The sequence below is a fragment of the Rhinolophus sinicus genome, chromosome 11 (genome assembly GCF_057876585.1).
Source record: "Rhinolophus sinicus isolate RSI-liver-muscle chromosome 11, RSI-T2T, whole genome shotgun sequence".
NCBI lineage: Eukaryota > Metazoa > Chordata > Mammalia > Chiroptera > Rhinolophidae > Rhinolophus > Rhinolophus sinicus.
Genome location: NC_142511.1, coordinates 19,328,828 through 19,355,157, shown reverse-complemented (window position 1 = coordinate 19,355,157; position 26,330 = coordinate 19,328,828). Strand labels below are relative to the sequence as shown.

Below are 26,330 nucleotides of genomic sequence, written 5' to 3'. Positions count from 1 at the left end.
TCCATAAGTATTACTTCACTGTGATAAACTCCCCTGTCCAGTGTTCAACTAGGAGGAGGACACTGCTAGCCAGGGGGCTATACCCCGAGAGTTGAAGCAGTAGAAACACAAACTAGAATTCAAGGCAGAAAAAAAGATTAAGGACACAGGATAGCTCTGGACAAGAGTTTGGGGACAGCACAGGGGAGGGAGTGATTAGTTCTGAGGACACTGGGAAATCACAGAGGGCTTCATGGACGAGATGGCATTAGATGTGGATTGTTAAAATCGACAGCATTTTCATAGGCAGAGAATGAGGAAAGGCTAGTCCATACTGGTAGATCAGCATAAGCAAAGGTCAGGAGCTTTAGAAATAAGCAGCAGGTTAGAAATCAGTGTCTCATATGCTGTGGCTGGAGTGTCAGCTGGGTGGACGGAGGAACTCAGGGGAGGGGGGAGAATTTTGTGCCATATCTTAGAATGCCTTCAGTGACAGGCTGAAGTGTTTGGATTTTATGCTGTAGGTAATAGATCTTTCTGAGGTGGCAGCAGTATGTTGTATGGAGGTAATTCTAGCAAGAATAAAAGTTGGATTGGAGGTAAAATAATAACAGCTAATATTTATTGACTGCCTACCATGTGTCAGTCACTGTTCTAAGCAATGAGCATTCTGTCTCCACCCTACCAGGGTATGAAATAAGTTCAGCAGTTATCCCATTTTACAAATGGAACAACTGAGGCACAAAGAAATTAAGCCACTTGTTCAAGGCCATACATCATGTCAATGGAAGACATAGGAGTCCAACCTAGAAGCCTTCTCCAGAGACGCTTTTAACTCTCCCCATGGATCACCTCACCTGGGGACCAATTAGAGCCTAACCTATCACAATAGTACCCTAGAGAGAGGATGAGGGCCTGAATTAAGATTGTAGAGATGAAATATGAAAGAGGCAGCATTTACTTACCACCTTTTGTGTAAGAAAGGTATATATATATATATATATATATATTCATTTGCTTGTAGCCACATAAAGAAATACGGAGGAGATATATGAGAAACTAATAAAAGTGGCCACCTATAAAGGGCAGGGTAGGGGGCAGGGCTGAATGGGGAGTGATGTGGGGTGAGCCACCTCAATGTATGCCTTTTAATAGAGTTCTGAGTTCTGACCCCTATGAATGTGTTATTTATTCAAAAAACACATAAGTGATATAAACTGAAAAGATACAATTCCAAAGCTAATTCAAAGGGACAACCAAAAGTGCATAACAGCTGATCAGATTTGGAAGGCGATGCAAAAGCCAACACGGCCAAAGAAAGGGCCTGGGTCTTTAACTTGACTTTTTGGGACGATGATAGCCCTTTAGCCTAGCTGGTGGGTTTGAAGGAGGCTATAACACGTGCAGTTTTGTTTGTTGGATGCAAATGGACCTTTGGGTGTTGCGATTATGGTGGACAAGCCAGATGGGGGTGTTGATTTGGGACATTCACATGAAGACCCTGTGAGTGGATGTTGAGATTAAGGGGAGAGTAGAAAAGGAGAAGCAAGGGGCAGACGGCAGAGAGAGATTCAAGGAACTGGCTCTGAAGGAGCAGCAATGAGAAGCTGAGATGGAGCCCGGGTCAAAGGCAGGACGGAGAGATGAGTATGAGGGAGCAGAGGGAACAGAGTTTCCCGGAGGAGAGGAAGGTCTCCTAGGGTCTAGGATGTTTGGGATCAGAATGTTATGCTTCTAGAAACAGGAGAGGAGACAAATCAGAGATGTTTGGTGGAACCATTCAGCAGAGCTGCCCGAGGGACATCCAAGGACTTCTCTGTAAAAGATGGACAAGCCCGGTGGATACTGAGAGCTCTTCAGTCTCTGCACTTCAGCCAGTGTAATGTCTTACTGCTCAGGAAGAGGTTTTTAGACAACACACCCCAGCAACGGAGTGGTTTGGAGGGAAACTGAGCCAGGCAGTCCTAGGAGGCTTCTTGGATTTTCTGTTATTACCCTATTCAAGACAATGGAAACCTCTAATCTGATGTCTTGGTTTGGCTTTTTATTTTTTGTCTCTCTCTTTCCATCACACACATCAATACAAACACAATTACACACACACACACACACACGTATGCATGCACGCAAGACATAAAAAGGCTCCTTTGCAAAAGCATTTTTCTGGATCAGACTAAATGCTGCTCAGAGGGAGGAAAAGCAGAGCAGAGGAAAGGAAGTAGAGATGCAAGCCACCTAGCTACTTTTCCTCCCCTTTAAGGCTGCCTGGTTACGGTCCTGGGAAAGAAAACCCCTGCAATCCTCCCCTTTAATTCGGTTTATTGTTAAAGCGCTGGAGCAGCTAATCCTCACAGACCTGTAGGAGCTGGAGTGGGAGCCCCACGAGCGAATTCTTTCTGAGTCCCTGGGTAAGACAACCGGCTTCTTTTCTTGGTTTGAGGACGTTTCCTTGCTTGGTGGGAGGCATGTGGCTCCTAGAGAGAGGGTTTGAAGAGCCACTTCTGTGAGCAACTTGGGTGTTTATTTCAACCCCAGTTCCTGTCTTGCCTGATTTCTTGTACTATCAAGGGTAAGTTGTAGCTGCCTTGGAAAATAAGTCTGAATGGGGGTCCAGTGGGACCTCCGTGGGGAGCCATCTGACCATCACTTCAGGGTTGGCTTGAGTGGGAACCTTTCGCACTTATGGGCAGAAAAAGGGGAGCTACCTATCTGTCTGTGCCCCTCCTGCAATGACTTCCTGCAGTCTGCCTTCCAGGGACAATCCTCTGGGCTCTGTACCTGGGAGGGGCGGTCCATCTGCAGGGTGTCAGGACCTCCAGCATGCTGCACCCCTGCCTCCTGTGTAGCCTTCCTCTCCTGACCGCTCTAACCCCACCTGTCAAATGGGGCAATGCCCGTTCTGTCTACCTGTCTGGGTTGTGGTGAGGATTAGGACAGCCAGTGGGCGAAACGGAGGTTTGTAAACAGCCTGTGGCTCTGCAAACCCAAGGAGGGAGGACCAGCTTTAGTCCCCACAGCAGGGCAGGGCAGGGCAGGTTCAGGGACAGGCTCCGGCCCCTGGGTCCTGGCTGTATTAGGATGCAGAACTCGGCCCGTCACAAGACCTCTCCTTCACCTTCCCCAGGGGTGCATCCATCTCCCTCCTGTCTTTAAACTTCCCATGTGTGGCTCTAGGCTAAAGAGGGTAAAAGGAGGTCTGGATTCACCCCCACCCCTATCAGCACTGTGGCTCCTTCTCTCCGCGTAACTTTGACGCACAAACCTTAACCCTGGGTCTCCCGGAGGTGCTGCCAGAGCTTGGGTTGGTCGGGCTGCAGTGCATGCTGGCCGACTGCTTGCTCTGGAGCCAGATAAATTGATCATGAGGAAAATCACCGAGATGGGTCCAGAGTCAAGCAGTTTCCGTCTTGGGTTAAGGACATGATCTTTCCCAGAGCAGAGACTGGAGACAGAGCCTGGCCGCTGGCAACCCTACTGCCCTAAGCTTAGCCAAGGCCAAAGATAAGACCCAACAGGCCATAACACAAAGTGCTTAGTAATACCTGTAATGGGGACCACACTTTCAGTTGATAACATGCTTTTACTTAATCACCTTCAGGACAAGCCCGCCAGGTTGGTGGAGCAAGCAGTGTTTCTCCCTTAGTATCGATGAGACCACTGAGACACAAGGAAGTTAAATGGTTTGCCTAGGGTGCAAAGCTGGATCCTGGCAGTATCCATTTGATGGTAGCAGCATTTGAACCCAGATCTTCTGACATAATCAGTGACCTTTCCATGATATTACAGATTACAATGGTGTATGTATGGGTGGGCTTGGTTATTAAGAGCACTCCTTAGAAAGAGGGGGCAAAACTTTGGGAAAGAAGCCCGAGGTTAGAGTGAGAAGAGGTTTGAGCTGGAGCTGGGAGAGGCTGGGGCGGTAGATGTTTGGGCCCCAGCCTCGATGCTGAGAAATCTGAGTGACCTGGAGACTGGAGATGCAGCCTTTCCCAGACCATCTGAGCCATGTGTTCGCGGGGAGCAGGCAGGTGTTGGGATTGCAGGAAAGCATCCTAAGGATGCGGGCAGGGCGGATGTAAGTGACACCTGACAACCAACACCTGGAAGGAGGCAACAGGTTACCTGGAGGGGGGACAAGGCAGCTGCTGTTGGCCTCTGAGAGGCTAGGCTCCAGCTCAGTTCTGTCCTTTACCATCTGTTTGATTTGGGGCATTTTGCTGAACATCTCTAGCCATCAGTACCTCAACTATAAAACGGGTTAATGATACCTATGATGAAAGGAGACAATGCAGGTGAAGTGCCTGGCGCAGGGTCCCACCCACGTGATGAGCCCCGCAGGCCCAGCGGAGGTACTGTAGGTCCTGGGGCAGTTCTGGCTGGGACTGAAAAGAATCCCCCTGTAAGAGCCAAGTGCCTCCCTCGCTCCCCTTCCCCCACTCACACACGCACACGGCCAGAAATAAATTGCCACAGCGAGTGCCTGCGAGGGATGGGGCCCAGCCGCAGCCTGCCAGAGCCCGCGGAGTGAATGAGCTGCAGGATGAATGAGACCCGCGGGGAGCGGCTGAGTCTGTGAACAGGCTGCGTGCCGGCGCTACAACTGCGGGCGCGCCGCCAGGGTCAAAGGCGAGGGGGCTGGGGCAGAGCTGGGCGGCTGCCAGAGCGAAAGCAAGCCTGTGGAGGTCATGGGGCTGCAGGGGCTGTGATGCCTGTCAAACCTGTGTCCTCAGAGGGAAGGCTGGTAAAGCAGAGCTTCACACCACAACCATCCTGAGCTCAGCGAGTCCTGCATCCTGGGCCTCCTCCCTCCCTGGGTGGAGATGCCTCCTCTCACCTTCTGGAAGGCGAAGTACAGTGCCTGGCCGGTGTGGTTTGTAGTTAGCAGCCCACGCTTATTCAAAGGAGGCACGCACCTCTTGCATGCGAGTTAAGCTTAAAGGCAGCGTGTGGCAGACACACAGCCTCCACTATTACCCTTGAAAACTCCTTAGCGAGGTGCCCCAGTGGAGATCAGCATATGGCCCATGAAAAAAAAAAGAAAACCGCACCAGCAGTGTTTCTTCCTACAGTGTTGCAACAGCTCTGTTTTCTTGGTTGAGCACCAGATGAAGTCGTTGGTTTGCATTTCAGGACCGTGATGTATGAGAATTTATATATTTTTAAACACTTTAAAATCACAGTAAGATGAGATGCTCACGCTGTGAGAGGCACGTGGGAGCTGAGACCAGTTGAGGGAACAGCAGATTCACATCTCCTGTCCTGAATTCACCGCTAGTTAAATAATTATTTGCTTCCCTCTCTCTCCCCCCCAGTGCATGGTGTTTAATTCACGTGCCTATAGTGGGGGCCCAAGGCATAGCAAGCACTTCAGAGGTTGCAGAATGCCTTCATGCCCACTGATGTACTGGACAACCACAGGAATGCTGAGAAATCGACAGAGATCATTATTCCCATTCAGCAGATGAGGAAACTGAGGCCCACCATGGTTAGAAGCACATGAAGAATAAATAGCCCACCCTGATCTCTCTAGCGACTCCTAAGTGTTGATCTCTCAGCCAGTAGATGAAGCCCAAGAGAATGTGCCTCAGTTCCTAGATGAAAGGCACATGTAAACCTTAAGCAGCACATGAATTCTGGCTTGTCACTGCAGCAGGAGAAATCTGATTAAACTTAAATGTGGGTTTGCACCTGAAATAAACTGCAGGAGGCAATTGAAAAACATCCTTCCTCAGTGATTTTATGAACAGAAACTGGCAAGCAGAGCTGACCTTTGAGGTACAGGACTAGTGGGAGGGTTAGGGATAGAGTCATGTTCCTTGGAAGTTCTGTCCAGCCAGAATCTCCAGGGAGCTTTAGGGTCCCGGGCCTGGGCTCTAGCCAGCTGAACAGCCACTTGAGCTGTAGCCCGTGGCCTGGAAACGGGTTCTGACAGCACACACAGACCCAGCCGCACGCCAGTGACTCTGTGAGGGAGGCAGGACTGTGAGTGATGGCCGCAGGCTGCTGGAAATGTCATATATTGCTCCAACAACAGACACTCACAGAGCGTCATGGGTGGCCTAGTCCCCGTTTTCCAAAGTAAGCTCTGGGCAACCCTAGGTGCCCTGGATGCTAGGAGGTATTACGAAAAGAGAGGGTTTCACAGTCTAGTAAATTTGGGAGCTGCCAGGTTAAACAGCATTAAGCAGGTGTTTTTAATTGTCCTCAAAGCCCTAAATAAGCTCGTGGCCCTTAACGTGGCTCATGGCTCCCCAAGAAGGGGCAGCAAATCCACTTTGCTCAGAGAGTCTCCTGGGACTAATATTCTACAACACAAACTTCAGGGAAACTTCACCTAGTCCAATCTCTTCTTTTCACCAAGGAGAGAAGTGGAAGCCCAGAGAGGTACAGTGGTCTGCCTGGGGCTGCAGAGCTCCTAGGTGCCAAGCCAAGGCTGCAGCCAGAACTTGAGTTCTTGCTAGTGTGGCCTGAATCCAGGAACTGGTGGAGCCCGGGCAAGGACACATCCCAGCAGTAGCCTTTCAACCCCTTTATAACCAGGTGATTTATATACTGTCATGACTCCTGTGCCCCAGCCTGGAGGCAGAGAGCACATTCTCATGACAGATGAGCCAACGGATAACCTCCCTTCAAGACCCACGGGCCTTTCTGAGTCATGCTCCCAAGAAATGGAAAACCGTGGAAGCACAAAGCAGTCTCAGGGTGGCCTGATTCCTCTGAAATGAGTAACAGAGCCACACATGGTCCTCCAGGGAGGCGCTGAGGCCTGCCCACCATGCCCCAAGTGACAGCACTGTCAAGGCAGGGTGTCTGTCCCTGTAGGTGGGGTCGAGAGCCATTATCTATGGGTTGAAGGTTGCATAGGTGTCACTCAACGATTCTCTCCTTCCCTGTCCCATGTCCTCTGGTCTTAGTGTCCAGTTTAGGAACTGGACTGTGGGTTTGGGAAACACACACTTGAATGAATTGAATTAAATTAAATCGAACTGAATTGAATTGAACACCTGTGGATTAAAACATGATGGTCCCAAGATGCGGGGACATCTTGTCAGGAGGGGTGACAGTCTTAAGCAATTAGCCCAGCTGGTTCATTTAATAAGCACCTCAGTGCAGAGTTCTAAGTGTCTGTGACTGAAAATAGGAAACTTTTGATAAGTAGTCACGTGTAGGAGGGCAGGCTGGCGTGAGGGTCCAGAGAGAAGGTCCAGGGCAGTGTGGGGTCATGAGGTGGCCTGGCACCTTCAGGGGATGGTGGTGATGAGGGGGAGGCCACTGAAAATGAACTTCACCGGCTGTAGAGTTCTGTCTGGGGCTAGTGTTGCTCCTGTGACCAAATGGAGCCTGGGAAGGAGGGAAGGACAGTGAGGCCCCATGGAAGAAGCATGTGAAGGGTGCCTGCCTCCTGGGCTCACAGCCCAAGATCTCTCACCAGTACCTCATAAATAGCCGGGCTAGACGCTACCAGGCATCACACAGCCTATTCTCAGAAGCTCAGAAAGGGCTGTCCTCAGAGGCAGCCTCCACCCCACGTCTGTATGGCCTGCCCTTCAGGAAATACTTTCCCCTCTGTAGCCTCCTCCACAGCTGTGAAAATTTCCCAAGAGACCAGGAAGACCATCCAAAAATACACAACTGAACACTAGCTAGAGCCAAGCACTGAGCTAGGCCCGAGGGAGACAACGAGATGGACCCCGTCTTTATCCACATGGAGTCACTTTCTAGTGAGGATATCGCCTCAACCCAACAAACAGGAGAATTGCAGATGCTCAGGGGTGTCACAGAATACACCTCTGAGCATCTGTGTAACTGTGCTCACAGATTACGGTAACCGTGGGGGGCTGACACTGGATAGAATGCTCAGGGGAGGCCTCTTCAAGTATCCCATGGAAGTTCTGCTGACCAAGAACTGAGCCCAGAGCCAATCCCAGGTCCTACTTCGTCTGTCCCTGAAGTGACGATGATGACAAAGGAGTCAGGTCGATTCTGCCCTCTCTGCTGCTTTGTCCTCGGCAGGGCCTCACAGCGAGAGCTCCAAGAGAGGACACCCTCCTGCCTGCCCTTCCCAGGGGCAGGGCTTCTGGCTGCCTTTCTCTCTACAGCAATATCAGGAATACGTCCCCCACCTTTCAATACCCATCTTAAGTCCAACTCCTCCACAAAGCCTTCCCTGATCAACCCTTGCCACCCCCCGAGCCCCCAGGACTCTCCTCCACATTCACTCATTTAACAAATACAGGCTGAACCCTCAGTATGTCCCAGGCTCAGCACCAGCCACTAGAGATTCCAAGATGAGGAATGCACGGCTCCTGCCCTTTAAGCACTCGTGTTCCGGTCAACGAATGATCGCCCTCCGAGCCATTGTGGCCCTGATACAGCACATAGCATGCCATCTACTGCTCTGGGTTTCTAGGTGTTTATTTATATAGCTTGGCTTGGTCTTTCCCAGTTGATTGTAAGCACTTTCTAGGGTAGCCTCATGTCGTAGAAATGTCTGCATTAGTCCAGTGGGTATACAGCAGGTAGTCAAAAATGCTTGTTGAGTGAAGGAGTGTTACCTCCACAACTCAAGGTGGTTCCACATAATAAGGCTATTTCCTTTGCCTGGAGCCATTTTTTGCGAATATTCTTGAGGGTTTGGCCCTGTTGGGGAGTGAGGAGCCCGAACCAGCCCCGAATGCCAACATCCACAGCATCTCTGAATCTCACTCAGAGAAGAAAGTCTACAGTGGCTATTGTGGAGCTTTGAAGCCCAATAGAAGTTATCGCCAGAAATAGAGAGCGGTAGGGAGTATTTTAGAAACAAATGAGAGCAATATTGGAGCTTCACCCTTCTCGGAATTTGTTTTCTTTTCCTCTGAAAGGGCCTAGATTACAGATGTCAGGAGTGGAGGGGTTGCAGGAGTTTAAGGAAAAGAAGCAGGAGGCAGCCTCAGAACGTGGGCCGTCTCCGAGCGCACTGTTAGACTTCCCCCACACAGGACACAAGGACCTTGAGGCTTCTCTGAGGTCAAGGAGGTGTGGGAATGAAGCAGGGGTTCAGATCTGGGCCCCAGACTTTTCCACAGAGCTCTGAAGATGGAACTAAATTGTTAGGATTGAATGTATGGGAGGGAGGGTGGGCGGAAAAGATGTTTTCTTATAGCCTAGCTTAGGCTAAGAATACTATGTTTTTAAGCTATTTAAGAGATGAGAAAGAAGGAACAGTGAGTACAGATCTGCTAATGAGGCGGTGAAGCCTCCTGGAGAGCAGGCTGTCATTCCACGGGGGCTCCAGAAGGGGGAGTGATGAACGGCCAGCTGATGGGCCCGGAGCTGGAAAGAAGGCTTTTGATTGGCTCCCCACAGAGGAAAAGCAGTGTCTGCAGTCCTGTTCTATGGAGAAGGAGAAAGAGGAGGAACCACACAAACTGACCCTGTTGATTGTGCTCCTTTTAACGTCCACCCTTTTGCCCTCATTCCCTGCATTCTTCAAGACTTCTCAGCCACATTCTATCTACACAGTAAGAAGCATTTGGTCCAAGCCCAGACACCAACTCTGATAAGTGGAAGCTTTGGGGCTAAGAATCTGTAGAATGGTATCTGACTAAAGATAGCTTTCTAGTCTAACAGTCCATCTTCCTCACAGCAGTCTCAGCCAGTCAGGGTCTATTTGTCTCCACTTCGTAGACTGCCCTTGAGGTCCAGGGTCAGGCCACCATTACATTGCTGGCAAGTCCGCTGCCCAGTGCCTGGGTCCTGAATTGCTATGGTTCCTTTGAGCTGCCACCCTGGCAAAAGGAGAAAATTAACAAATGGACCTGAAGATACAAGCCCAGGCCACCAGATCTATATTCGGCTGAATCAGATGCTAAGGAATTCTTAATGTTTCTCACATGGGTTTTTCATAATAATAGCCACCAATTATTATCCAGCCAGGTTGCAAATTTACACACTGTACTAAAATGTGCAAAGAAAACATAGCTTCTTTATTTCCTATAAAATTTCATCCCACCTGTCAGCAAAAAAGGAAATGGAAAATTCTGCATTTGAATTTGTCCATTATACTAACTCGGATTTCATAAATAGTGTCATTCAGCTGACCCAGTGTCTTTCAGGAAAACACACAGCTTGACATGACCTTTCCTCCTCCTGCTCTAGTTCAAGGTGGCATTTTACATTATGGGGTGCTTACATGACTACGTTGTCATATGGGAGAAAGAGCCCCAGACTTACCAGGGACTTTGGGTCCCAGTCAGTTGCCTGGAATCTCACTAGGGCTGACTAGTGACCTCTGAGGTATGACTGGTCCCATCTGGCCCAAGGAGCATCATGCTGACAACCTCCATTAAAGACCCTGATCCCAGCCATTGGCTTCCACTGAGACGCCCTGATTGGAACCATCTCTTCAGCCAGACCCCAGCTGACATTCCCTCTAGCAGCAATATATCCCCTCACCAAGGCCACGGGCAGAGGAGAGCTGGCAAATGTTTAATGTCTGGTTCTTAGAGGGTGGGGGGGGAGTGGGGAGATGCCCTGATTCCATGGTTTAAACACTCCCCCACAGCCGATTTCATGCTAACATGAGGCCACTAAGCATGGAGCTGGGAAGAGATGTGCATAGTCAGCTGTCATGAGCTGGTACAAATTGGCTCCAGTCCCCCACAGGCCCTGGGGAACTTTTGCAGGTCATATGACACCATCTCACTCAGCTTCTCCCTCTGGGCCTGCCCCATCTTTACTTTCTGCCCTCTTAGGTGTGGCCGCAGTCAGAGTTCCCTCTAGGCTTATAGTCTCCTACCAGTAGAGTCCTGGGAAGCCCACCCATCCATGTCACCAACCTCCCCAATTTCTAGATGATTGTTAGCAAAAATGTGTGCTTATAACAACTCAACTACACCATCTGTCTCCCCACCTCCTTTCCAGGATCCACTCTGGCCAAAAGTATCAGTCTTTCTGTGCCTTGTCCTTTCTAGCAAGGATATCACTTGTGTCACATTCTTCTTATTCCCAGGGTCTAAGCCTCACAGTTATAGACATAAGTGGAAGAGGTTTCCTTCTGTACTACAGAACCTACTTTATGACATGAGTCCTCCAGATTGGGATTACCAGGAATGAAAAGACATCAATTCAATATCCCCCAAATATTATCTCTGTTACAACTGTTTAATACATGTAAGACAATATACCAAGTCTCTAGGTACACTATTTCGTCTACTCTTCACCATAACCATAAGGGGCTTTGTCTCTATTTTACACATGAGCTGATGGACTCAAAAGGGTTAATAACCTGCTTAAGGCCATTTAACTAGTAACTAGCAGAGATAGGATTTGAATTCAGGTTGACCTCCAAACCTATGCTCTTTAACTAATGCTAAATTGTGAAGGCACAAAGTTTCTCTTTGTTCTGAAGATATTAGAAGACCCCATGGATTCTACTAACATTTTGTTTTTTAATGGGGAAAAAAGGGTATTACCTAAAAAGGGCAGCCATTAGACATATTTTCCTACTTCTCTGTCAGGTCCGAGGAGTTTGGGGAAGAGGGTGCTGGCTGAAATGCATCTCACTCACTACTCTCAGACATTCAGTGGTCCTCCATCTAACTGTACTGGGTTATCTAGGGCAGCATACCTAAAGGAACAGAGAGTCCCTCCAGCCACCCAACCACACCCCAAAAACATGCTTCTCCCTCGTAATCATGACCTCAGAAAGGGTACCATCAACCTGGGATGCTCCTACCAGAAACATGAAAGTCAATCAAGATTCTTTTCACCCCACCATAGGCACATCACATAGCATCGTAGATAACTGGACCCCAGAATAGATCCCGGGTCCCCCTACTTCTCTCCTTCCCTACCGCCATGGTCCAAACCACCATCATCCCTCTCGTAGGTTTCCACCCCTACCTATTTTCCATGTTTCAACTCTTGCCCCCTCTACTCCATTTCCACAGAGTAGCTAAAATGAGCTCTTGAAAACCTCAGTGGTGTAATTTAACTCCCTTGCTGAAAATCCTTCAAGTCTTCCAGTCTCTCCAGGGAAGAAAACAGTTTCTATAAGGCCTATGTCCTGTCCTGTGCCTGCCTCTCCCTGCCCACTTACCACGCCATGCCATGCAGAGTTCACCCTGCTCGACCCACACTGTTCCTCCTGTCCCTGTGGATTTTGTGTTATATTTCTTCTGCCAAGACACTCCTTTACACACTCTGTGCTGGCTCCTTCACAAACTTTCCATCTCAGCTTAAATATGACCTGCTCAGAGAGGCCTCCTCTGACTTCCGTCTAAAGAAGACCTGCTCTGTTTGTCTCTGTGACAAGCCCAGGGTTTGTTCTTCCACGATTTTCCCACTCTTTCTCACTATGCTTATGTTAGTTTACTTGCTTGTTACTGGCCCAGGAAGGAAGGGCCGTCATCTGTGTTGTCCGCCAGCCCCTGGCACATCGTAAGTGGTGACCGTCCAATGACGGTGGTAACTCCAGAACTCCGATGTCAAAGTCAGGTCATGGTTCAGTTCAGATGTTAATGAATCATGATTTTCCCAGCACTGTGCTAAATGTGGTGGGAGTTACAAAGGAAACAATGCTCATTCATCTACAATTCATTCATTTAACCTGTAACAGGGACTGTGTTTCCCCGAAAATAAGACCTAGTCAGACAATCAGCTCTAACGCGTCTTTTGGAGCAATAAATAATGTAAGACCCTGTCTTATACTGTATCATATAAGACCCGGTCTTATATTATAGTAAAATAAGACCCGGTCTTATACTAATTTTTGCTCCAAAAGATGTATTACGTTGCGTCTTTTTAGATTGTCGGCTAGGCCTTATTTTCAGGGTAACACAGTAGGAGAGAGGTGGGAGTAGAAATGATTGGGGGAGGCGGGAGAGCTGGGATAATAGGAAGTCGGGCTGACTTGGTAATGGGAATAAACCTTGGCCATCACCTGGTAAGGTAGGAAATGCCCCAGCTCAGCTCAGATCTTCTCAAGGTGGATATTCCCATGTTAATCTATACATGTCTACATTACCGCCCTTAAGTACATATGTACAAAGTTGAGTTTCCACTGTAGACTAGACTCTAAACTCCTTAAGCATGTGGCAAGCACAGTGGGCCTGTAACGGACATTCAATAAGTTGCAGTAATTTAAAAAGCAGGAATAGTCTTATTTTTGCCAATTATCCAGGTTTTGCTCCTCATCTTTCCTTCTAGTTGTTACATGAAGGACGTGAGTATTTTTTATTCTTTTTACAACTTGCTCTCATCCGATTTGAGAAATTAGCTGATGGGCCCCTTTCTTGCCTTCCTTACACAAAGCATCCCCAGAAGCTTCAACTCTGGAGGCGATGGGTCGAAAGGAAGAAGATGACTGCAGTTCCTGGAAGAAACAGACCACCAACATCCGGAAAACCTTCATCTTCATGGAAGTGCTGGGATCGTGAGTCCAGGGCTGAGAGACTGAAGGGGTGGCTGGGCTGCCTTCTGGGGGGAGTTGGAAAGGAGTTGTTCCGAGCCAGCAGAGACTGAAAAACTGGGACTGAGGCTGCTGTGACATCATCTCAGTAGCTTTAAGGGAACTAGGGAGGTGGAGCAGGAACCGTGGAGGGGAGAGGAGGAGAAGATATCACTGGGAAATACAGAGGATGACAATACACTGGAGCCCTCAGGGAATACCGGCTTCTCCCCCCAGTTCTACTCCCTGACTCGCCCCCAGGGACCCCTGCCCACATCCACATCTGCCTCAACTAGTAAGTTCTAATCGTAGGAAAGAGACATTCTGGAGCACCTCTGGAGATTCAGTGATTCTAGAACTCTCCTGGGCCTCCGCACCCAGCGTCTTCATTTCTCCTGCAGTGACCAGGTCAATCCCACTATCTACAATAGACAGAAGAGAAGGTTCTTTGGAGGCCCAGAGAGCTGGTGGGTTACACACACCTGAATCAGCCCCCTACCCCACCATCCTCTCTGCTCCATGTTTATGTGTTGTGTTGGAAAAATAAAGTCATACTGTAGCCCAAATTCCTACTAGCCGCCGGGGTGTCTGTGCCTGCCCCTTGACAATGATTACACGGCTGGCAGAGCAGAGACGGCTTGTCTGGAGCTGCCACTCCACTTAGCCCTACCCCTCCTCCAGGAGGGCACAGTCTCTGACGCAGGCTGGCAGCAGCTCCGGGCCACCGGCCCCATCGCCTCAGAACCCCAGCTGGTCAGCTAATTAGTCTGGGCTAATTGGGCCCGGGGCCCGAGGAAGGAAGGGGCAGTTAGTGGGCTGCTATGTAAGCACGCATTCCCTTTAGCCAGCTCGGCTAAGTTTAGCTCCCTCCGCCTTGGCTAGGAGGCAATGACCTCAGGCAGTGAGAGCTGCCCACACTCTCACTATAGATGGAGAGGAGCCAGGTTCAGCCCTGAGAGCAGGCCTCTGGGCCCCCCCTGCCCAGGCAAGGGTCAGGCTCTACACACACAGGAGGATCTCAATGGTGGCACTGGTCATCAGAGCATTGGCCCTCCATCAAGGGCCTTTGCCAAGACGGGGGTGGCTAGAGAGGGCGTTTTGGCAAGACAGAGGAACATGGCTCATGAGTGAATCAGAATGATTTGCTAAGCAGCCCAAAAATCAAGAGGAGGAAGCAGGAAGCCTGGGTTGACAGGAGCTTATTCACCGTCTGCTCAGACTTGTGCCGAGGCCTGTCAGGAGATAGACACACGCTGCCCTCGTGGAGCTCGGTGAAGCCTGCCACAGCAGCTTCTAAACCCAGGGGGACATCGGAGTCACTGCAGAGCTTAGCTTGTAACTGTGAAAGTGTTTAAGTAAAGAAAAGGTGAAATACACCAACATACCCAACTGCTAAATTCAACACTTGTTAACACTTCACTGTTTTACACACACACACACACACACACACACACACACACTTTACAGAACTATTTGTCTATAGGTTGCAAACGTCATGACACATCAATGCTTCTGTCTGCATCTCCTAAGGATAAAGGAATTTTCTTCTAAATCCACTATATCACTGTCACACTCAAGAAAATTCATAGCAATTCCCTATTATTTTAGCCTTGGTGATTTTTTGAAAAATACAGATTCCTGGTCCCAGACCTGCTAAATGGGGCTTGGGACCACAGGACCCAGCAGCCAAGAATCTACATTTTAAGTATTTCTGGGGGGCTGTAGCGTATCCCGCTGAGAGGACAAGACAGGGGCAAGACACTGTTGCAGAAGTTAGGGCAGAGCAAACCTCTGTGGTGCTGAGGAGGAGGCCCAGGCTGCAGACCCCACGGGGTTACCAAGGGGAGGTGCTGTGGAGAGGGGAGCAGTCAGGATGCACCGGGACCCTCTGCCAAAGCCTCTTCTCTCTAGTTCTCAGCTTCTTCCAAACAACCCTTCACAGACAATAGGCTTTTGCTAAATCTATCCAGACACCACCCACAACTCCAGAGCCCTAGGGCAACTGTATGGACACTGGCAAAGCTAGTCCATAGCACGGGGTATGACACCCAAGTCACCTTCGTCCTTTCACTGCCCAAGAAGTTTTTCCCCTTGGTCCCTGCCCCCCACTTCCTCCACCACCCAGGCTCCCAGCAAGAGTGGAGAGCTATTCAGAGCAGGAAACGCAAATGGAGTTCTATTGCAGCAATCCCTCCTGGCTCTGAAGGCTCTGCCTGTTCTACCTTCTGACCCAAACAACCTTGGCTGCTCAAAACTAGCTCTCTGCTCCCCAGTCTGACAGATGGCACAATTAAATCTAACCCGTCTCCCCATCCCTGCCCCTCACCACCTCCACCCTACCCCCCACACACTGTAGAAAGCAGCCTGAGGCAGAAGAGCAGTAACACCATTTCAAATGGCCACAACAGGTGCCGCTGATACATACTTCCGTGTGCATAGCACCCCAGGAAGGCCTTAATTTGATCTCATTTCACAAGAGGACCCAGAGTGGGTGTCAGCTTTGAAATCAGGACACCACGAGTCCTTCTAAAAGTATAGGTGAAAGGGACTTCTCTGAAGGTGGACCTAAAATGTCACAGCTGGAAGGAATCATTAGGCCGGGTAGTTCAACGCCTTCATTTTATAGATAAGGAAAATGGAGGCCCTACCCCTACCTGCGCTTCTGCTTTTTCTCATGCTTCTTCCCCGACCCCACCAAAACAACACTTTTAAGTTTTTATTTCCCCACTGGTCTAATGCTCATTCATTCCTTTAAACTGAGCTCAGGGTGTTCAAAAGTCAGATAGCCATGAGTTATGTTCTCATCTATTCCAAGTGGTCACTTTGTACACATTAGGAAAATGCGCCATTTTCCCTAGCCTGCTGTCTGCTGGGGGGAAATGTAATAAATATTATCATATGAAAGTATGCAGTGGCTCCAAGGTGAATGACACCTGCTGGAATTGTGCAGTGCACAACCTGCCCAACCATAGTAGTGACCTGTCTTTTTTTTCAACTTCATTATTTATTTATTCCCCTTCACCTTTTTTTTCCCTTTTTAAATTTTTCAATTACAGTTGACATTCAATATTATTTATGTTAATTTCAGGTGTACAGCATAGTGGTTAGACATTTATATAATTTAAGAAGTGATCCCCCTGACGAGTCTAGTACCCACCTGGCACTATGCATAATTATTACCATATTTCTGACTATATTCCCTATACTTTACTTTATATCCCATGACTACTTTGTAACTACCAATTTGTACTTCTTATTGCCTTCACCTTTCTCACCCTGCCCCCCAGGCCCCCTCCCATCTATCACCCTGATCTAGTCCCCATCTGACACCATACATAGTTATTACAACATTATCGACTGTATTCCTTAAGCTATACCCTACATCCCCATGACTACTGTAACAACCAATTTGTACTTCGGAATCCCTTCTGCTTTTCCACTCACCCCCTAGTCCCCCTCCCGTCTGGCAACCATTAAAATGTTCTCTGTATCTATGACAGAGGCCATATCTTAAGTCTCCATTTTCTGTGGTCTCTTAACACCTCCTGCTTTTCTGTATGTGTCTATCTCCTATACTAGATTCTAAGCTAGACCAACACTAATCCCACTGCCTAACACAGAGAGGTTCTGTCAGCTCAACAAGCGTTCATTTAATAGCTGATAATATTTTTCAAATCAAATAGTAATTGCTTATTTGTCTGTGTTCTTCACTAGCGTACAGGCTCCTTAAGCACAGAAGCATCTTTCTATCTCCAGTGTCTAAGAGTCAGTAGGTGCTCAATAAATCTTCACTGAAGGAATGAGTGAATGAATGAATGACTAGACCATCTCTGAAAGCTCTGATTAACTCTGTTCCAAGTGCAGCTGGGGGAAACAGGAAACACCACGTATTTTCTATTACAGATTCCCAAAGTCCTTTCACAAGCTTGATTGCTGTTAGGCCTTCATTCTAGAATACCCACATGGCAGGGGAGAGGGTGGCTCAGCTGTTTCCTGCCTTAAACTTTATCTCCTCTTGTGACTACCAGGTGTCTTCCTTAATGGCATCGAAATACTTGTAATAGTAATAATATTAACAGTATCTAACACATAGTTTAATAGATATCAGGAACACTTTTAAGCACTTTACATATATTAACTCATTTAATCTTGTAAACAACCGTATGAATCAGATACTATTGACACTCCCATTTTTCAGATGAAGAAACTGGGCATATAGAAGTTACATGACTTGTCGCCCCAAAAAACTGAGGTTCTAACATGGGCAATCAGGCTCCAGTACCCCCACCAGCTAACTGCTGTTCTGATGGCCTGGTCTCCAGAGGACTCCCTTCAAACCGTGAAGCCTGTAATATGGAATCCTACTCTGTGTTGCTATTGGGTTCCATCCTCTCTGTCTTCAGAAGCCTGCCCAGAGCTGCTGGTTTCTGCCTTTTATCCTCACATATCCTACTGAACGAGAGGGTATTTGGCCCGCTTGCCTCTGATCATTGGTTCAGGGTGATTACCACCATCTAAAACAGATACACAAGTCTTTTCTCTCTCACCGTGTCTGAGCCCTGTCCCCCAGTGCTACCTCCAACTGCCTCTCCAGTGTCCCGCACTGTGCCATGTTGGGAGAAGAGAAGTAAATTGACTCTGCAGTGGCCTCTCTTTAATGGGCTTGCCAAGTGGAGGAAACTTTCCATAGGAAATCCTTCCCAAATTATAATTCCAGGAAACAGCACACCTCCCCCCACACACACCCCCACCCCCACCCCCCAGTCCCTGAGTCTGTAATGACTCGTTTTCTTCCCACCTGGTGGATGAAAGAAAGGACACAATGGCATACCAGACAGGTTCTGCCATCAATACAGCTCAGCAGGTGCCCACAATGACAATGGCAATTCGTTACCTGCCACATCTTCCTTCATTGACCCTTTGGTTTTGCTTCCAGCAGTGTTGTCTAGCCAGCCAGTACTAATTTTTTTCTCCTGGCGTCCTCTACTTAGGGGAGCTTTTTCAGAAGTCTTCCTGGTGAAGCAAAGGGTGACTGGAAAGCTCTTCGCCCTGAAGTGCATCAAGAAGTCACCTGCCTTCCGGGACAGCAGCCTGGAGAATGAGATCGCTGTGCTGAAAAAGTGAGTGGGTCTTAGAGTTGGTCGGGTACAACTGGGGGACCATGCATTTCCTTCACAAAATACCTTCAAGAAGGACTGGGGCTTGATTCCCACACCAAAAAGCATTGTGCCCTTTGATTGAGCTAATGGGTCAGTTTGATCAATCAGCTAAGTGTAGCCAGCCAGCTGTCTTGGCTGATTTTTTTTTTGCAGCAAATTGACTAGTGAACCAACTGGTAGCAGAGCTGGTTTGTACACATAGACAAGAGGGTAATTAACTCAAAGAAACAAAAATCAATTGAGGACCAACACCAGGAAGAATCAATAATTAAGGAGGCAGCATAAGACTTGGAAATTAACCTCAGTTTGTTCCAAAGCAAATGTAGCTCAGCACTCCAAGCTTCACGATGGAGGCTACACTAACAAATCATCAAAACACAACAAATCCTTGTGGAATCGCTCTGGTGTGCCAAAAGTGTAATAGGCGTCAGGACCGCAAGGATGAAGCCGACAAAATGCCTTACCCTCCGGAGCTCACATTTTCTGGGCAGAGACAGGTGCCCACAATAAACTCTAATCCCATTAGATGTGCTCCATACTAGCAGAAGTCAGAGTTTGGAGGAGACAGGGATTCATTTTGCCTACATGTGTGTTTTTATGAATACGAATCATTAGGTGCATTATCAAAGAAGATGAACCTTGGTGGATGAATAGAATTTTATGGAGGCAGGAGGGGCAGACAGGTAATTCAGATTGAGAATAGTTGAATCCATTAGGTAACCACTGCAAGAGGTCTATATTTTAAAATATATCTTAAAGATAATGATACTATTAATTATGTGTTTAGTATTCCCCAGGCTTTGTACTAAGCATTTGACATACATTTCTTTTTTAATACTGATATTACCCTATGAGAGAGACGTACTTTAGAGACAGGGAAAATGAGGCTTAGAAGATTTGAGTAAGCCAGCCAAAGTTACCCAGTTGGGAAATGCCTCGGCTGGATCTGAACTTAGACCCAATTGACTTAGAGTTTAAGTTCTTAACTGCTGTGCTATAGAGCTGTGAGTAAAACTTCCTAGAAATTTTCCTCCTGAACAGTCATGCACAGAATTGCTGACAGGAAGACCAGACCCATCAGCTAATACAATTACTCTGTTTGCCTCAGCCTCTGAGTAACCCCAGACAAAGGTCATCCAGGGCAGGGTTTCTCAGCCTCAGCACTATTGACATTTTAGACCAGATAATTCTTTATTGTGTTGGGATATAGGACGTTCAGCAGCATTCCTGCTTCTACCCACTAAATGCCTGTAGCATCTCTCTCCTCCCCAGTCATGACAATAAAAAATGTCTCCAGATATTGCCAAATGTCCCCTGAGGGACAAAATATCCCCTGATTGAGAGTCACTGATCTAAGGCATCCCACAGAATTGACCCCCAAAATGAGCGTCTGCCTTCTCACCATAGCTTGGAACAATAACTTTGCAACACTTCTTCCATGAGGGGGCCTCGCTAACCAAAATCTAAGTGCTGCAATGATTGTGCAACACTTTACCCATGAGGGGGGCCTCACTAACCTAAATCCCTCCTATCATAGTAGCCTTTCTTCATGCGATGTTTCTAAAGGGGATCTGGATACCCATTTTGTAGAACACGCAGGTACGGTAGCTGCTCCCTTAGCCCTTCCTCAGTTCTTTTAACTTTCTCTTTTGGTCAACTTGAAAGAGATCCCTGGAGTAACGATGAAACATGTATTCCCTGAAGGCAGGATGATCGATTATCCGCTCAAAAATATGAATTGAACACAACTCTGGGAGTCTTTTCTCTGGGATTTCTTTGTGACTGCCTGCTTATTAGGAAGGCGTCCCCAGGACCCTCTCTTCTTAAACACTGTCACCGAAAGTCTCTAACAGAAATAAGAGTACAATTGGGCTGCATCTATATTCTTTGTCTGGACAATCTAAACCACATACCTTTCACGATGACTCTTAACTTTTCCCCAGGATCAAACATGAAAACATCGTGACCCTGGAGGACATCTATGAGAGTGCCACTCACTATTACCTGGTCATGCAGCTGTAAGTGAAAGGCAACCCGCTTCCTCCACAGACGTCTCATGGGGCTGGCTGGTGGGGAGGGGAAGATGGTGATGAAAAGACAAAGTGAAGAATTAGTTCAAGAGGATTCGAAATGCCAAGAGTCCTGTTCATATCAGAATGCCTCTGGGTGTGACATGTTCTGTGTGGACCGAGGGGTAAAACTTGGGTTGATTATTGAGTTGGTACATACCAGTACAGCCTTACCAGTTGTTAAACTACTTCCTACCAGTCGGCAAATAGCTGTGACCCCAACCCATCCATCCTCCCCTGCTGCCCCAGACCCTTCCCCTGAGACTTTCTGGACCTCCCCACAATTGAAGGGATACTGCCCCGGTATAGTAGGGGGCCTCAGAACCCTTCTTTGGCATCATGGCTTGACTCCATTTTGACCAGTCATGTCTCACACTGGATATTAAATGTTGTAACAACACTGCAGGGTAAACTTACCCTGGGAGTAGCAGCCACGGGTAGATAGATTTTGATTCAGCATAAAGAAAGACTTTCTCAAAAGTGAGACACCCAAAGTTAAAAACAGGATGTGAATGCATGTCCATGTGTAGGACAGAAATGGTGCCTCATTAGAAAGGTCTCCACATCACTGTCATATCCAAGTAAGAGTTCTGCCTGAGAGTGACTGCTGTAGGGTGGGTCAGTGCTCCTGAGGGCTCAGCCTTGGTGTCAGAGGCACTTCTATTTATGAAGTACACACACACACACACACACACACACACACACACACACACACACATCACTCTGCAATCTCAGCATAGCTGGATGCAATGTTTTTGACTGACAGGCTGATTCCTCAAAAACTGTACTGAGCTAACTCAGGCCTTAGCAGCCTATTAACTCCTGTGCTCACCTGCGGCCCAGTGAATAGCGGTAACAAGCAGTCAAGGGAATAAGGTTGAGGGGGCCCCAGAGCATCACTAACAAGTGAGCAGGGACCACGTGGCACCTGAATGAAGCCAATTCAACAGGATGAGCACATAGTCATTCAGAGGACTAAGGGGAGTCAGGAAGGTGGGCAGGTTCAGAGGTCACTGAAGAACCACCCAGCCTCCCTGAGCATCAGCGGCAGGACCCAGGGTACCACCAGTCAGGAATTCACAGGTGTATGCAAAGAGTGTCTTCCTCATGGGCCTCCAGCTCTTATAGCAGAGCCGACAGCTTCAAGACAGAAGCAAAAGGAATAGGGTCGCATGCACTTTGATTGGAGAAATTCTACTCCCGTATTACTGTATGGTCCTGTCATACGTGCATATCCACAGCCAATGTCATGCAACCGTGGGCAGGGGATTAGAAACCCTGGCTCCTGGTTGAAGTAGTTCGGGATGTTTATCCCAAAGAAAGCCTCAGGAGAGAGAGCGTTTCACTGTCTGCACCTGCTTGAAAAGATTCATGTGAAAGGATGTGATGTTTGTTGTGTGGCCTCAGTGGGCCCAATGGTGGAATTAGTGTCTGCTGTAGACACTACAGGGAGTCTGGTTTCATCATAATTGGTAAAAATATCAAGGTGACAAAAGATAAGACAGTCTGTCTTAGGAGGCAGTGAGTTCACTGCCACTGACGTGTTCCAGGACTAACTGGAAAACTTCTTGGCAACTATAAGGTAGATGGTATTCAAGAGCTGGGGGTCAGACTTGTTCTTAAATCTCTCCTGAATCCTAAGACACCATATCAGGTGAGCCTCACATACTGCTACAACTCCTCCTCATGATTTCAGCTTTAGGTAGCCCGATTTTCCAAAACGGGGAAAGAATGCCTGACATCAGCACAGTTAGTCTCATTTGCACACCTTCTCTTTCCTACTTTGACTGATTTGAATTTCACTTTTCCCTTTCCTCATGGCTTCCTGGGTCCTCAGCCAGGAAAGGAGATAAGAAATGTGTCCAGAGAAAGGGATTATTGGCTTCCTGTGAAACTCGAACCAGAGGCATTTTGCATTTTAAAGGATATTTCCAGGGAGAGGCCAATCATTGGCCCAAAGAAACAACTTCCTAGTGATATCGTCCCAGGCACCTGAAGGAGGTGTCCGAGGCTAGATGATCAGTTCTCCCTGCACAGTCCAGGGGTACTTGTCTGTTTCACCACAGCTGTGTTTCCATGGCTACAGAGCAAACACATTCACATTCCTCTGACCTGAAATAAGAGCTGAATTCCTGGACTTGCCCTTGTGCCCACAGTGTTTCTGGTGGGGAGCTCTTTGACCGGATCCTGGAGCGGGGTGTCTATACAGAGAAGGATGCCAGCCTGGTGATCCAGCAGGTCTTGTCAGCTGTGAAATATCTCCATGAGAATGGCATCGTCCACAGAGACTTAAAGGTGCCAAGGCAGGAGCCCTGGGGCGGGGGGTGGGCAGACAAATGACCCTTTAGGAAGTCGCATGGGTCATGGGCAGTCTGAGCTCTGTAAAGTGAGAGGGTTGGCCTAGCTCACTCCTACGGCCCTTTCTGCCATGAGATTGAACAAATCTTAAGAGGGTGACTGAACAATCACTGTTAAATTACACCTGAGCCTTTCCCGGAACTTTTCACTAGGCCTTACCCTGTTTGGATACCAAGATAAACCACGAGTTCCTTGAACGCAGCCAAAGTCCAACTCAGATGTAACAATTACTTATTGAGAATCAAAAATGCACCAGGCATGTACCAAACTTTAGAGATATCAGGGACAGTTAACCAAGGGTTGGTTGCCTCAGTCTTAGGGTAGTTGGGAATAAAGGGAGGGAGAGCTTAGTACATTCAAGGCTGTAAGGCTAAGCAGAGTCAAGACAAGCAAAATACAGGATGGTGGGGTGCTGGGATGAAGGGCGCAGGTAGGAGGCAGGAGGGAAGAATGAGGGAAGATTAGTCTGGCCTTGATGTCAGGAGCCCAGGGCACAGCTCCCTAAGGAATTCTATGGCAGGGGGAATGAGAGGGATGTGTGTTTCAGGTGATCATATCCTAGGTTACATGATATGTCTCTTCTCCCACAGCCCGAAAACCTGCTGTACCTCACCCCCGAAGAGAATTCTAAGATCATGATCACAGACTTTGGTCTGTCCAAGATGGAACAGAGTGGTGTCATGTCCACGGCCTGTGGGACCCCAGGCTACGTGGGTGAGTGTGGGAGGAGAAGGGAGGTTGACGAGTTGGATACATTCAGTCGCATGGATATTATTCAGAGAGTGGGTGGTTGTAAGGAGACAGTTCAACTTCAGGGGTGATCCAGGCAGAGCATTCACTTATAAGGTTCAGGCCAGCCACTCCATTGATCTCTGGAACTACCCCTACTGCTCCCAAATCCTACGTCTTAAAGACAGCTTACCCCTGAGCCCTTCCCATAGCCCCGGCTTATACTTTGGTTCTTACTTTTGCAGACGGACTTCCTGTCTTTGCCTTTCCAGCTAGACCACAGGGAGAGAAAAGATCACAAACCCAGAGACCATTAGATTGCTGAGGAGTTGACCATTAGCCCCCTTTTCCTTTCTCCCACTCTAGAGGAGCCCTAAGCACACCCCCCCACACCCCCACAATGTTCATGTCCTGGAGGCATAGTGTTGAGTTTGAATCGGAGGAACCCAGACATGGGCTCCTAAATACACAGCCTAGGAAACTGGCGGAGGTTTCCAGGGGGCTCCTAAACAGGAGGTTTCCAGGGCCGACCGAAAAAGTAAGGGCAGGCAAGATACCAGGTGAGAGCATCCCTGAGATACGTGGGGGAGAAACCGAAAGTCAGAGCATCTCCTACCCCTTCCCTCTTAGCCAGTCATAACTGGGTTGGGGTTGGGAAGTGGGAAGCAGAACTGTGACTCAATAGAGGGAATCTGCTCTCTCCTGACAAGGGAGGTTGGTCACTTACCATCAGATGTGGAGCCCCACTAGGAACAAAGCGCTGGTGTCTGGGATAAATGTCCCAGAGCTCCCAATCAGAGGAAGATATGGTCATGCCCTCAAGGAGCTCATGATTTGATTGGGCAGACTAAACCCCACCCTCAGAAGGTACCAGAGACTGATGGGACATGTACTACCTGCCCTTTGGTAGTTCCTTGCTTAACAGGAGAGACTCAATCTCTACCTTCAGGGAGATCCTGGTCTAGTGGGAGAGAGACAGCCCCTAACTCGTATATTTTCCCATCTGATGGGAGACACACACCCACTTCCCTGGGGATCCCCCATCTGAGTCGGGAGACACAGGGCCTACCTTCAGAGAGTATTCAGTCTGATGAGGGTCATAGGCCCTGTCATGGGACCTTCTCGTCTGACGGGAGAAGCTTTAGTCTGATGGGAGAGACACAGTCCCTGCCCTAGGGGAGTTTTCAGACTTACAGAAACACCATCCCGAGGCTGCCTTAAGTCGTCCTCTCTAAGCCTCTTCCCGACCTTCAGCCCCCAACCACAGCCCTCTCCTCTTGCCCCAGCCCTGACTCTGCCTTTGGTTTGCTGCAGCCCCGGAAGTGTTGGCCCAGAAACCCTACAGCAAGGCTGTGGACTGCTGGTCCATTGGCGTCATCACTTACATACTGTGAGTAGAAGCTGGCACTGTCTCAGTGCCTGGGACATCTCAGAGCCTGCTCACCCCTTCTTCTCCCCTGCAGTCTCAGCTGCTCAAGCAGCATCCAGCTTCAAAGCATGTGCATGTACATGTGTGCACAGGCAAGCACACACGTGCACACAGCTCCAGAGATTCCTGTCCTGATCTCTACCAGGTTATAGAAACAGAGCGCAGTGTGAACACACTGCTCAGCCGCATGGTACTCCCTCACCGGCACCCTCCCCTATTTACTATCTGTTAATGTGTCCAGTCCTGCTCTGTGCCATGAGTAGTGAAAAGGGGAGATGCCAAGTGAAGCTTGGAAGCCAGGTGGACACAATGTTCACATCTCAGATTTCTCACCTGGTGCCGTCAGCCTGCGGCAAAACGGTGGCCTGAAGGCACCTGGTCCCTGCTCCTTTCCAAGCCGGTCATCACCCCTTTGCCACCACCCTCCTCACCTATTGTCAACTTTGCTCTGAGGAAAATGACCTGCTCAGTCATTCACTGCTTACTGTAGTTTCAGTTTTCTATTTCCTAAGCTTATATTGAACAACTGCTTTCATCCATTTACTCAACATTCAGTGACTGTCTACCCTGTACCAGTCGCTGGTTTAGGTACTAAAGAATAAAGAACAAGATAGCCTAGAAACTCCCTCATGAAACTTACACGCCAGGGGACATCTTACCATCCTTCTTAAAGATGTTTTATACATCATCTCAGAGTCAGCAGAAGTGCAGGGAGAGGTGGCAAGGGTTTGGGGGGAGTAATTTACCAGGGCTGTCAGTTCCAAGCTTTGACTCCTTTGTAAACCCTTGGTGGGACCTGCACCCCTCCTGACCCAGAGGCAGATCCCTGTCCTGATGTCACTGCTGCTAGGGGACGCTTGTCGCCTGTCTGTGTGTCCGGTGGGAGGCGGGGCAGAGGGGAGAGGCTGGCCCAGGAGTAAGGGCTAGTTCAGCAGCATGCCCCCTTCCTGCCCCCCTGCAGGTTATGTGGGTATCCTCCTTTCTACGAAGAAACTGAGTCGAAGCTCTTTGAGAAGATCAAGGAGGGCTATTACGAGTTTGAGTCTCCATTCTGGGATGACATTTCTGAGTCAGGTAAGGCCGATGGGTGTGAAGGACAAGATAACAGGCTGGAGGCAGAGGCTGCCAAGAGAAAATAGCTTAACAAAGGATGACAGTCCTGGCTTTTGGAAGTCCCT

The 26,330-nt window shown here is 48.5% G+C and overlaps 1 protein-coding gene across 1 annotated transcript in view; it reads left to right on the top strand.

Moving 5' to 3' along the window:
- The first annotated feature begins 2,144 nt into the window (after positions 1–2,144).
- Positions 2,145–26,330, top strand: part of CAMK1G (calcium/calmodulin dependent protein kinase IG) — a 28,910-nt gene continuing 4,724 nt past the window's right edge. Inside the window, exons 1-8 of the mRNA XM_019714487.3 lie at positions 2,145–2,387; positions 13,273–13,393; positions 18,400–18,528; positions 20,511–20,585; positions 22,793–22,931; positions 23,585–23,708; positions 25,038–25,113; positions 26,114–26,226. Of these exons, the coding sequence (XP_019570046.2) occupies positions 13,302–13,393; positions 18,400–18,528; positions 20,511–20,585; positions 22,793–22,931; positions 23,585–23,708; positions 25,038–25,113; positions 26,114–26,226 (748 nt within the window). The 5' untranslated portion in view covers positions 2,145–2,387; positions 13,273–13,301. The remainder of the gene's footprint in view (positions 2,388–13,272; positions 13,394–18,399; positions 18,529–20,510; positions 20,586–22,792; positions 22,932–23,584; positions 23,709–25,037; positions 25,114–26,113; positions 26,227–26,330) is intronic.